At 47.1% G+C, this 12,072-nt stretch overlaps 2 protein-coding genes across 43 annotated transcripts in view; one reads left to right on the top strand and one right to left on the bottom strand.

Annotated features, from left to right (window-relative positions):
* The window catches only part of TMEM50B (transmembrane protein 50B), a 57,533-nt gene extending 48,170 nt beyond the window's left edge, over positions 1 to 9,363 (top strand). For 13 of the 31 annotated variants that reach the window (XM_054675056.2, XM_063803398.1, XM_063803399.1 and 10 more), the window contains 3 exons: positions 2,547 to 2,630; positions 4,776 to 4,980; positions 9,047 to 9,363. The gene's annotated coding sequence lies outside the window, so the exon portion shown is untranslated. The remainder of the gene's footprint in view (positions 1 to 2,546; positions 2,631 to 4,775; positions 4,981 to 9,046) is intronic. The other 18 variants (XM_063803410.1, XM_063803408.1, XM_063803409.1 and 15 more) reach the window with 2 other exon arrangements.
* IFNGR2 (interferon gamma receptor 2) overlaps positions 4,325 to 12,072 on the bottom strand; it is a 34,551-nt gene continuing 26,803 nt past the window's right edge. For all 12 annotated transcript variants that reach the window (XM_009455883.5, XM_525461.8, XM_063803756.1 and 9 more), the window contains 3 exons: positions 9,513 to 9,672; positions 8,978 to 9,135; positions 4,325 to 5,035 (listed from right to left, as the gene is read on the bottom strand). In XM_009455883.5, coding sequence (XP_009454158.1) covers positions 4,901 to 5,035; positions 8,978 to 9,135; positions 9,513 to 9,672 — 453 coding nt within the window. In that variant the 3' untranslated portion in view covers positions 4,325 to 4,900. The remainder of the gene's footprint in view (positions 5,036 to 8,977; positions 9,136 to 9,512; positions 9,673 to 12,072) is intronic.

Here is a 12,072-nt window from a genome sequence, read left to right as displayed (position 1 = left end):
TAAATGTTATGTACCAAGAAGTCCTTTTTTTTTTTTTTGAGACAGATTCTTGCTCTGTTGCCCAGGTTGAGGTGCAGTGGTGTCATCTGGGCTCACTGCAACTTCCACTTTGTGGGTTCAACCGATTCTCCTGCCTCAGCCTCCTGAATAGCTGGGATTACAGGCACCTGCCACCGCGCTGGGCTGATTTTTGTATTTTTAGTAGAGACAGGGTGTCGCCATGTTGGCCAGACTGATCTTGAACTCCTGACCTCAGGCGATCCGCTCATCTGAGCCTCCCAAAATGCTGGGATTACAGGTGTGAGCCGCTGTGCCCTGCCAGAAGTCCATTTTATGTGATTTAAACACTATGGACAGAGATGTTATTTTATTTTATTATTATTTTTTGAGACAGAGTCTTGCTCTGTCGCCCAGGTGGAGGGCAGTGGTGCAATCTTGGCTCACTGCAACCTCTGCCTCCCAGGTTCAAGTGATTCTCCTGCCTCAGCCTCCTGAGTAGCTGGGATTACAGGCACACATCACCACACCCGGCTAATTTTTGTATTTTTAGTAGGGACGGGGTTTCACCATGGTGGTCAGGCTGGTCTCAAACTCCTGACCTCATGATCCCTCCTGCCTCAGCCTCCCAAAGTTCTGGGATTACAAGCGTGAGCCCCCGCACCCGGCCTATTTTATTATTATTTTTGAGACAGAGTCTCGCTCTGTCACCAGGCGTGCAGTGGCACGATCTCTGCTCACTGCAACCTCTGCATCCCAGGTTCAAGCAATTCTCCTGCCTCAGCCTCCTGAGTAGCTGGTACTAGAGGCGCATGTTGCCATGCCTGGCTTTTTTTTTTTTTTTTTGTATTTTAGTAGAGACAGGGTTTCACCATGTTGCCCAGGCTGGTCTCAAACTCCAGAGCTCAGGCAGTCCGCCCACCTCGGCTTCCCAAAGTGCTAGGATTACAGGCGTGAGCCACCACGCCTGGCCAGAGACGTGATGTTAAAAGATATAAATGTCTCAGAGGCAGATGACCCAAGCCCTGGCTAGGAACTGAGATGTTCCCCAGGAAGGTAATTGCTGGGCGGGAGGCAGCTAGTTTCTTCAGTGTAGCATATCGGCTGCTGCCCTACGAAGTCTCCTTTCTTTGCCCCTACCATGGCTCCAGCTCCTGCCCTGGGGCTTCCCCTCTTCACCCCCATGCCAATCAGCTCCTCTGAAGCTTCCCTCTCCTTCACCTTCTGGGTTCTTTTTATTCTTTTCTTTTTTGAGTTGGGGTCTCACTGTGTCACCCAAGCTGGAGTGCAGTGGCATGATCTAGGCTCACTGCAACCTCAGCCTCCCAGGTTCAAGCAATTCCCTTCGCTCAGCCTCCTGAGTAGCTGGGATTACAGGCATGCACCACCATGCCTAGCTAATTTTTGTATTTTTAGTAGAGATGGTATTTCACCATGTTGGTCAGGCTGGTCTCAAACTCCTGGCCTCAAATGATCCGCCCACCTCAGCCTCCCAAAGTGCTGGGATTACAGGTGTGAACCACTACATGCAGCTTACCTTCTGGGTTCTAATACATATTTATGAACAGTGAAATTTGAATATCATAGAATTTTCATGTGTGATGAAATATTCTTCTTTTGACTTTTTCTCTAACTATTCCAAGATGTAAAAGCTAATCTTAGCACACGGGTTTTACAAAAACAGGGAATGGGCTGATTTGGCAAGTAGGTTATGGATTATGCCCTGTCAACGGATTATTTATAAGAGTGCTTCCAACTCAAAAATTTTGACTATGTACTTAGCTTGACTTTATTTTTCTTGAGACAGAGTCTTGCTCTGTTGCCCAGGCTGGAGTGCAGAGGTGCCATCTCAGCTCACTGCAACCTCCGCTTCTTGGGCTCAAGTGATTCTCCTGCCTCAGCTTCCCAAGTAGCTGGGATTACAGGTGTGAGCCACCACGCCCAGCTAATTTTTGTATTTTTAATAGAAACAGGTTTTCGCCATGTTGACCAGGCTTGTCTCAAACTCCTGACCTCATGATCCACCCACCTCAGCCTCCCAAAGCGCTCGGATTACAGGTGTGAGCCACTGCGTCTGGCCTTGACTAGTGTAAATACTAATCCCATCAATTAGTCATTTATTTTACTAAGGAGAATGAGGCATTTCATTTCAGAAAATACTATTTAAGGCTGGGCACAGTGGCTCACACCTGTAATCCCAGCACTTTGGGAGGCTGAGGTGAGCAGATCACCTGAGGTCAGGAGTTTGAGACCAGCCTGACCAACATAGTGAAACCCCATCTCTACTAAAAATACAAAAATTAGCTGGGTGTGGTGGCGCACATCTGTAATCCCAGCGACTCTGGAGGCTGAGGCACAAAAATCGCTTGAACCCGGAAGGCAGAGGTTGCAGTGAAGTGAGATTGTGCCACTGTGCTCCAGCCTGGGCAACAGGGTGAGACTCTGTCTCTAAATAAATAAATGGGGTGGCACAGATGCACTTACCCTAACAGAGTTGATCTGCCCTCTGTCCTGCTGAGCTCAAACTCTTTCCTGTTCTCCTGCTATAGATGTATCCTCCACTCCTCGCTGGGCACCATCCTGCTGCCCAACAGAAGAAGCTCTTCTGTCTCCGATTTCCTGAACGGTCTAAGGTAAGTCTTTACAACTCCTATCTACAACTTCTTCCTCCAAACTTGTCTACTTAAGGTGCACCTAATGCATACAACAGATGCTTCACAGGGAGACTTGTGTGCATGGGGTGGGAGTGGGCCTTGTTTTTCTAACTCTTGCCACTGCAGACAGCATGGTACACAATACTTAGAGAGTTAGCCACTTTCGCCGGACACGGTGGCTCACGCCTGTAATCTCAACCCTTTGGGAGACCAAGGTGGGTGGATCATGAGGTCAGGAGTTCGAGACCAGCCTGGCCAACATGGTGAAACCCCATCTCTACTAAAAATACAAAAATTAGCCAGGCATAGTGGTGCACGCCTGTAATCCCAGCTATTCGGGAGGCTGAGGCAGGAGAATTGCTTGAACCTGGGAGGTGGAGGTTGCAGTGAGCTGAGATTGTGCCACTGCACTCCAGCCTGGGCGACAGAGTGAGACTCTGTCTCAAAAGAAAAAAAAAAAAAAAAGCCACTTTCTTACCAGCAGTACAGGGCCCCAACTGCCTCCCATGTAGCTGGGATTATAGGTGCCTGCCACCACACTCAGCTAATTTTTGTGCTTTTAGTAGAGACAGGCTTTCACCATGTTGGCCAGGCTGGTCTCGAACTCCTGACCTCAGGTGATCTGCCTGCCTCGGCCTCCCAAAGTGCTGGGATTACAGGTGTGAGCCACCATGCCCAGCCTATAAATGGATTTTAAATACATATCCTTTGAACAACAGAGCCCGACAGTACTGACACAATCAGATGACTTGCGTGCTCAGTATATAACATTACTATTGATTAATCAGTTAATTATCTTTATTGCCCACAAATCCCTGCCTTGGTCAACACAGTGTGACTTGTCACATATAAATGAAGTGCTAATGTGCCTTCTGCAAATCCCCCTTATAACTTTTATATTTTTGAGACAGGGTCTCTTGCTCTGTTGCCAAGGCTGGAATGTAGTGGTGTAATCATTGCTCACTGCAGCCTTGAACTCCTAACTCCTAGGCTCAAATGATCCTCTGGTCTCAGCCTCCTGAGTAGCTGGGACTACGGGTGTGCACCACCACGACTAGCTAATTTTTTATTTTTTGTGAAAACAAGGTCTCACTATGTTGCCCAGGCTGTTCTCAAACTCCTGGCCTCAAGCGATCCTCCCATCTTGACCTCCCAAAGTGCTGGGATTACAGGCATGAGCCACCATGCCCAGCCCTCTTTTTTTTTTTTTTGAGATAGGGTCTCGCTCTGCCTCCCACGCTGGAGTGCAGTGGCATCATTTCGGCTCATGGTAACCTCCGCCTCCCAGGCTAAAGCATCCTCCCACTTTAGCCTCTCAAGTAGCTGGGACTACAGGTGCATGTCATCATGCCTGGATAATTTTTGCATTTTTCATAGAGACAGGGTTTCACCATGTTGCCCAGGTGGGTCTAGAACTCCTGGCCTCAAGTGATCCACCCACCTCAGCCTCCCAAAGTGCTGGGATTATAGGCGTGGGCCACTGCACTAGGCCACGGCCTTCTTTATAACCTTTGGAGGATCAAGTGACATCCATAGGAAGTGTTTGCTGAGTTCCCATGAGGCCTCAGTAGCTCTAGCAGGTGTTAAGAAAAAACAAGTTTAGATTGAGTAATTTTAGAAAGCTGAAACTCTGCAGAAAATAGGCTACAATAAAGAAAAGACTTCACATAGACTTTAAAAAACATGCACTATACAATCTTTTATTTCCAGTTTAAAAACAAAATCTTAAATTACTAGGAGTATATTTACAAGATTAATTACATTGTAAGCCAGCACACCATGGATGTACATGAAGGGCCACTCAGTGTCCCTCGCTGGGACAGGTTGTGTGACCTGCCCAAGGGGCTCCGGCTCATTTGCCAAAGTCAAGAAGACGACCAGGTCTTCTGACTACTCAGCCCAACCAATAATGAAAAAAGTATCAGAGATGTGTCATATCCATTTTGCTAACAAGCAATTACATGCCTTTTTAGTGTTTAAGAGAAGCCTTAATTTTCCTGGGATATCTCCGTAAAATCATTCTGGAAACTTGTTTGATTTTGAAAATTCTTTAAGAAAAAAAAAAAAAGCTTGTCACCCCCATGAGACCTGCTGTCTCAGACCTGCTGTCTCTCATGTCTGCAGGGACAGGCCTTTTAGAGGCAGCAAAAGGGAATACTGGTCTCTGGAAAGTCCAGACAGAACTCTAGCAGCTCCGATGGCTTGATGATCTCTTCCAGGGAGCCGGTGGGCTAGGCCCATGCTTTGCTTCAAAGCGTTTGGAGAACATCTTCTTGCTCCTTTTCCGGAAACGAGATAATGGACACAGAGTCCCAGACGTCATCCTTTGGTGAGCTGTCCTTGTCCAAGGCCTCTAAGATGGGCTGAGTTGGGTCCTTTAAATACTTGAGGAGGTTGGAAAGCAAAATTGTAATTAGTTTACCAGTTCAGTAAACCAGACCTTTTAACTTTAGTTTTTAATTCTTTTTTTTTTTTGAGATGGAGTCTCACTCTCGCCTAGGCTGGAGTGTAGTGGTGTGATCTCAGCTCACTGCAACCTCTGCTTCCCAGGTTCAAGCGATTCTCCTGCCTCAACCCTCCAAGTAGCTGGGACTACAGGTGCCCACCACCTCGCCCGGCTAATTTTGTATTTTTAGTAGAGACAGGGTTTCACTATGTTGGCCAGGCTGGTCTCAAACTCCTGATCGCAAATGATCCACCCACCTCGGCCTCCCAAAGTGCTGGGATTATAGGCGTGAGCCACTACGCCTGGCCTACTTTAGTTTTAATTGGTATAGTTATTTTATTCAGATATAAGTTGATTCTGTCCACCAATGACATAACTTCTTTTTCTTTTTATTCAACAATGAAACAATTTTTTTTTTTTTTTGAGACGGAGTTTCACGTTGTTGCCCAGGCTGGAGTGCAGTGACACGATCTCGTCTCACTGCAACCTCTGACTCAGCCTCCCAAGTAGCTGGGATTTACAGGCATGCACCACCACACCCTGCTAATTTTGTATTTTAAGTAGAGACGGGGTTTCTCCATGTTGGTCAGGCTGTCTCGAACTCCTGACCTCAGGTGATCCGCCTGCCTCGGCCTCCCAAAGTGCTGGGATTACAGGTGTGAGCCACTGCACCCGGCAACAATTTTTTATTGTTGTTGAGTCAGTCTTTTTTTTTTTTTTTTTTTTTTTGAGACGGAGTCTTGCTCTGTCGCCCAGGCTGGAGTGCAGTGGCGCGATTTCGGCTCACTGCAAGCTCCGCCTCCCGGGTTCACGCCATTCTCCTGCCTCAGCCTCCCGAGTAGCTGGGACTACAGGCGCCCGCTACCACGCCCGGCTAATTTTGCCCAGGCTGGAGTGCAGTGGCGCGATCTCGGCTCACTGCAACTTCCGCCTCCTGGGTTCAAGCGATTCTTCTGCCTCAGCCTCCCGAGTAGCTGGGACTACAGGCGCATGCCACCATGCCTGGGTAATTTTTGTATTTTTAGTAGAGACAGGGTTTCACCCTGTTGGCCAGGATGGTCTCGATCTCCTGACTTCATGATCCACCCACCTCGGCCTCTCAAAGTGCTGGGATTACAGGCATGAGCCACCGCACCCAGCCAACAACTTCTAATAGTTGAACACTCCTTACCCATCTCAGTAATCACTTTAATACTCATCCCAGGGCTGACCATGTTAATATGCTGAGAGTTTAAAAGGGCAAAACTCAGGAAAAACAAGTTTTGTTTTTTGTTTTTTTCTTCTGATTTTCTGATTGGAAGAAAAGCAAGTTCTTCCTTGCAACCCTCAGTGTAGGCCTGTGGGTTATTAATCTTAAGACGTCTCTAAAATTGTAACCTTTCAGTGAAGGAGGGACTGGGGGCTCTTGTTCAGCTGTGATGGGGAAAAAGAGGGCAAGTTCACAAGCATCGGTCTCAGGCACTCCTCCAGCCCTCCCCTTGCATCAGCGCACAGCAAGCAGAGAATCTGGGAGCGAGGGCCTTAGGCCTTAACATATAAAGGGGTGTTTCCCAGCGATTAATTTCCCTTTTGCTCCCACAGGCTTTAGGCTTAGCCATAGATTCACCAAGTTACCAAGAATCTAGTGTCTAGCTCTTGGAAATGCCGAAAGATACTGAAAGACAATAAGCTTGTAGCTGACTGACTGAAAGAGGAACAAAACCAAAACATGTACCCTTGTGAAACCCCAGAATTATAAGTGAAACATGATTCACTGTTCCCATGTAACTCAGAGACCTTTGGCGGATGTTCTTTATGCTTTCCTAGAAAAGTGAACTGACAGGCCTGTGTTTTCTGTTCATGTCTCAGAGGAATGACTCATAGTATATTCATGTACTGGGGCTCAGCTGGTAGTTCTACCAGGAGAGAGAGAGATTATTACTGCAAGTAAGATTCTGAGACCTGTTAGGAGCTGTGATTTTGTGACAATATTAACCCAGGGAGGTTCTAGTAGGGAATCTGTATACTGCCTGTGTACCTACAATACATCATGGCAGATGAAGGAACAAGTGACTAGGGTTCTTTCTGAAAGTGCCGCTATGTTTCTGCAGACTTGGACCTTATCTAACCTCTGTTCATCCCACATGTAACTGAGTAACATTCTGTTTCCAACACCTTTACTCTAGGTTTACCCAAGAATAATGTGAAGCCTCCAGAAGCAAATGCTTTTTATTTATTTTTTTGAGATGGAGTCTTGCTCTGCCACCCAAGCTAAAGTGCTATGGTGCGATCTTGGCTTACTGTAACTTCCACCTCCTGGGTTCAAGCAATTCTCCTGCCTCAGCCTCTCATGTAGCTGGGATTACAGGCGCCCACTACCATGCCCGGCTAATTTTTGTATTTTTGGTAGAGACAGGGTTTCACCATGTTGGCCAGGCTGGTCTCGAACTCCTGACCTCAGGTGATCTGCCCACCCTGGCCTCCCCAAGTGCTGGGATTACAGGTGTGGGTCACTGCGCCCGGCTGCAAATGCTTTTTAAATGTTCTTCTCTCAGCTCGCCTCTGATCCCCAAAATGTCCTGACCGTGTCCTCAGAAGGCCCAATGGCCTCACAGAGCCTCAGGGGGGCTGGGGTTATGCAGGAAAATAAGACTTTCCACAAGACCCACGCTACTGTTCTTTCTCAAGTCCTTTCAAATATTAGCAATACCCACTGGGCAATGGTTGCACGGGGCCTGGCACTCACAGCTCTGGGTGTTGACTCTGCCTTAGGGCCCTCCTAAGCACCCTGTGGGCCCCAAAGCTCAAGCTCCTGATCACTGTCTCCACCGCCTTCCAGCCAGGCCGCTTCCCTGGCGCATTCTCCAGACAGCAGAGGAGACCTGCTGCCTCGGAGAGGGGCCTACTGCAGCCAATCGCCAGGCCAGGCCAGGCCACCTTTTTAGCCAACCCCATGCCATTAAAAAAAAAAATTAAATTGTGGTAAAATACACATAACATAAAATGTACCATCCTAACTCTTTTTAGGTGTACAGTTCGGTAGTGCCAAGCACATTCACATTGTGCAATCATGACCACCATCCATCTCCAGAACTCTGTACGGCCCCAGAACTGAAACTCTGGCCCCATTCAACATGAACTTCCCACTTCCCTCCCTCCACCACCGCAACCACCATTCTACTTCCTGTCTTTATGGATTTGATGACTCTGGGGACCTCATTTAAGTGGAAGCAGACAGTATCCTTTTGTGACTGCCCTACTCTACTCAGCATAATGTCCTCAAGGTCCATCTGTGTGGTAGGATGTGTCACAATCCCCTTCCTTTCTAAGGCTGAATGATATTCCATTGTATGGAAAGACCATCTATTAAAGATTTATCTATTAATCCTTCAACGACACCGGAGTGCTTCCATCTTTTGGCTGTTGTGAATCGTGTCAACATGAACATGGGTGTACAAACAACCCCATACCATTTTTAACCCAAATCTCTGTGTCCACGGCTTTGCCCACAGCTGCACTCTTAGGGGTTGCCAGGGCAGTGGGGCCCTGATGTGTCACCATTAAGATGTCTGCGTGGCCAGGCGCAGTGGCTCACGCCTGTAATCCCAGCTCTTTGGGAGGCTGAGGTGGGTGGATCACTTGAGGTCAGGAGTTTGAGACCAGTCTGGCCAACATAGTAAAACCCTGTCTCTACCAAAAATACAAAAATTAGCAGGCCATGGTGGTGAGCACTTGTAATACCAGCTACTCAGGAGGCTGAGGCAGGAGAATCGCTTGAACCTGGGAGATGGAGGCTGCAGTGAGCAGAGAGATTGTACCATGACACTCCAGCCTGGGCAACAGAGCAAGACCCTGTCTCAAAAAAAAAAAAAAAAAAAAAAAGAGATGTGTGCACACATACCTCTTCTATCTGTAATGGGATGCTTGGTGGAGTGTGAAACCAGTATTTAATCAGGCCTCTGTATTTCAGGACCAGGAAGAAACAGGCTCCTGCCAGCACCGACAGCAACGAAAATGTTCCCACGGAGATCAGGATGACTTGCTGAAGCTCAGTGGAGGCTAAAAAGAGGACACGAAAGTGAACAGAATGATCTTCCTACGCACAACACAAACATCAGTTAATGTTCCATCCATGCTGCTTAAAGAGCATTCCTGTCCTAGTAAAATGGGCAAGTCCCTCTACCCCCACCCTCACCTGGTATGCTTACATTAATAGCTAAAGTCAATCCTGTAATGAAATAAAAGCAAGTGGTAGCTGTCTGGTAGCCTCCACTACCGCAAATCTCAGCACAAGCTCATTATTCCTGCAGTTCAGCACTCTTCTCACTGGGTCTCCCCACTCCCACCACCCATGACCTCATAAACATTCCCCGATTTCACTATTGGAGGAGTATTCTTTTCCCAGTTCAGAAAGGACATAAGAAGGTATATTTTACCATCTGCCATTGTTTCGTAGCAAGATATGTTGCTTAAATGCCCGACTCTAAAGATGTTACTTTTGTTCCAAAGCAGTTGTGCCTGGACTTGTAAACAGTACGCTCTGAAGGGTTTTAAGTTATCCAATGAAATGGAGTTGCTTCTGAAAGGGCCTTTGACCTGTTTTAAAAACATCACAAGCACACATGTAAATGAACATGGCCAAGCTGCCTACATCTTTTCTGATGTTTCCTCAAATTCACTGTGAACACGACAACCAAAGGAGAACAAGATGCCATTTTTAGTGGGTCACTGGCTGGCAGTGGACACATTTTATGTGTGAAAATTGGTGTGTTGTGTGGCCAAAGAGGCTGATAGCTTTAGAACTGTGTTTCTGGCTGTGAGGTCTCAGAGTGCCCATTGTAGTAACTAGACTTCAGTAAATTCCAATTTCTAGGATAATCTTTTTCTCCTGTAACATTTTGGGCTGGATGGGGTGGCTCACGCCTGTAATCCCACCACTTTGGGAGGCCAAGGTGGGTGGATCACCTGAGGTGAGGAGTTCGAGACCAGCCTGGCCAACATTGCAAAACCCAGTCTCTACTAAAAGTACAAAAATTAGCTGGATGTGGTGGCACACACCTGTAATCCCAGCTACATGGGAGGCTGAGGGAGGAGAATCACTTGGACCAGGAGGCAGAGGGTGCAGTGAGCCGAGATTGCGCCAGCCTGGATGAAGAGCAAGACTCCATCTCAAAACAAACAAACATTTTGTATTTCTTTTTTTTTTTTGAGATGGAGTTTCGCTCTGACACCAGGCTGGATCGCAATGGTGCGACCTCAGCTCACTGCAACCTCCGCCTCCCAGGTTCAAGCAATTCTCCTGCCTCCAACTCCTGAGTAGTTGGGATTATAGACACCCACCATCATGTCTGGCTCATTTTTGTATTTTTAGTAGAAACAGGGTTTCACCATGTTGCCCAGGCTGGTCTCAAGCTCCTGATCTCAGGTGATCCACCTGCCTCGGCCTCCCAAACTGCTGGGATTATAGGCGTGAGCCACCGCGCCTGGCCAACATTTTGTATCTCACGGTTAATCTAGATACCTCAAGTTAGTCAACAGAGAAAAAATTATTCTGGGAAATAATGTTCCTTTCATTCCCAACCTGCTTCTAGTTTGACCAAAATGTGCTTGAGCCTCCTATAGTTTCAGCTAAAATGACCTTATGGATTTATGTCATCAGGAGACAACTGGACCCTAGACTCTAGGAAGGTTCTGTGTCTCCTCTGCACATCCCTCTGCTGCCTTGAGCAGGCCTTGCTGCCTCCCCACCTGGTCTTCCAGGCAATGGCTCCTGTTGTCCTGGCAAGGCTGTCATTGTCCCATACCAAAGTGGAAAACAGCAATACCCTATTATGGCAGTATAGGGTTTCTTGCAAAGAACTGTTTTCTAATTTTGAGATACAATATAATCCACTGCAGCCACATGAAATGGTGGTATAACATATGCTTGAAAACATGGGAAGACAAGGCTGCTAAATTGTTAACTGAAAAAAGGCAGATTATTCAAATACAGAACATGTTATTATTTTTTAAAATACAAAAATAGGCCAGGCATGGTGGCTCATGCCTGTAATTCCAGCACTTTGGGAGGCTGAGGTGGGAGGATCACTTGAGTCCAGGAGTTTGAGCTTGGGTAACATAGTGAGACCCCCTCCCTCCGTCTCTACAGAAAATAATAATAAAAAAATAAGCTGGTCATGGTGGTGCATGCCTATAGTCCCAGCTACTTGGAAGGCCAAAGTGGGAGGATGGCTTGAGCCTGGGAATTGGAGGCTACAGTGAGCTATGACTGCACCACTGCACTCCAGCCTGGGTGACAGAGTGAAATTGTCTCTGAAAAATTAAAATTAAAAAATAAAAATATAAAAATAATTGTATGATCTATGAATAGTAGTATTACTTGATGGTTTTACATTTTCTTTTCTTCTGTTTAATGGTGTTGGACTGCCAGGGCAGAGGAAGACACGATTTTAAGGACAAAAATTCCCTTTGGGTTTATTTCAGCATTCAATTGGAATTCCTAAAATTCAGAGTCACAGACTGCAGAAGAGCTAACGTAACAGGCCTAACACCAATGCCCTTTGAAAGGCCTGATTTCCAGGTCAACCCTTAGCTGACATCTGGGAATTTGTGTGTGTTTTTTGTTTGTTTGTTTTTTGAGACGGAGTCTTGCTCCGTTGCCCAGGCTGGAGTGCAGTGGTGTGATCTCGACTCTGCAACCTCTGCCTCCCAGGTTCAAGCAATTCTCCTGCCTCAGCCTCCTGAGTAACTGGGATCACAGGTGCCCACCACCACGCCTGGCTAATTTTTGTATTTTTAGTAGAGATGGGTTTTCACCATGCTAGCCAGGCCTGTCTCGAACCCCTGACCTCAAGTGATCTGCCTGCCTCGGCCTCCCAAAGTGCTGGGATTACAGGCGTAAGCCACCGCGCCCAGCCTGGGAATTTGGATTTCAAGTTTATCCCTCCCATTCCCAAACTGGTAAGGTGGCTTACTGTCCCTACACTGTTTGCACAA

This window comes from Pan troglodytes, chromosome 22 (assembly GCF_028858775.2).
Source record: "Pan troglodytes isolate AG18354 chromosome 22, NHGRI_mPanTro3-v2.0_pri, whole genome shotgun sequence".
In the NCBI taxonomy this organism is placed as follows: domain Eukaryota; kingdom Metazoa; phylum Chordata; class Mammalia; order Primates; family Hominidae; genus Pan; species Pan troglodytes.
The sequence above is the reverse complement of the archived record's forward strand: the minus strand, read 5'-3'. Positions and strand labels throughout refer to the sequence as shown.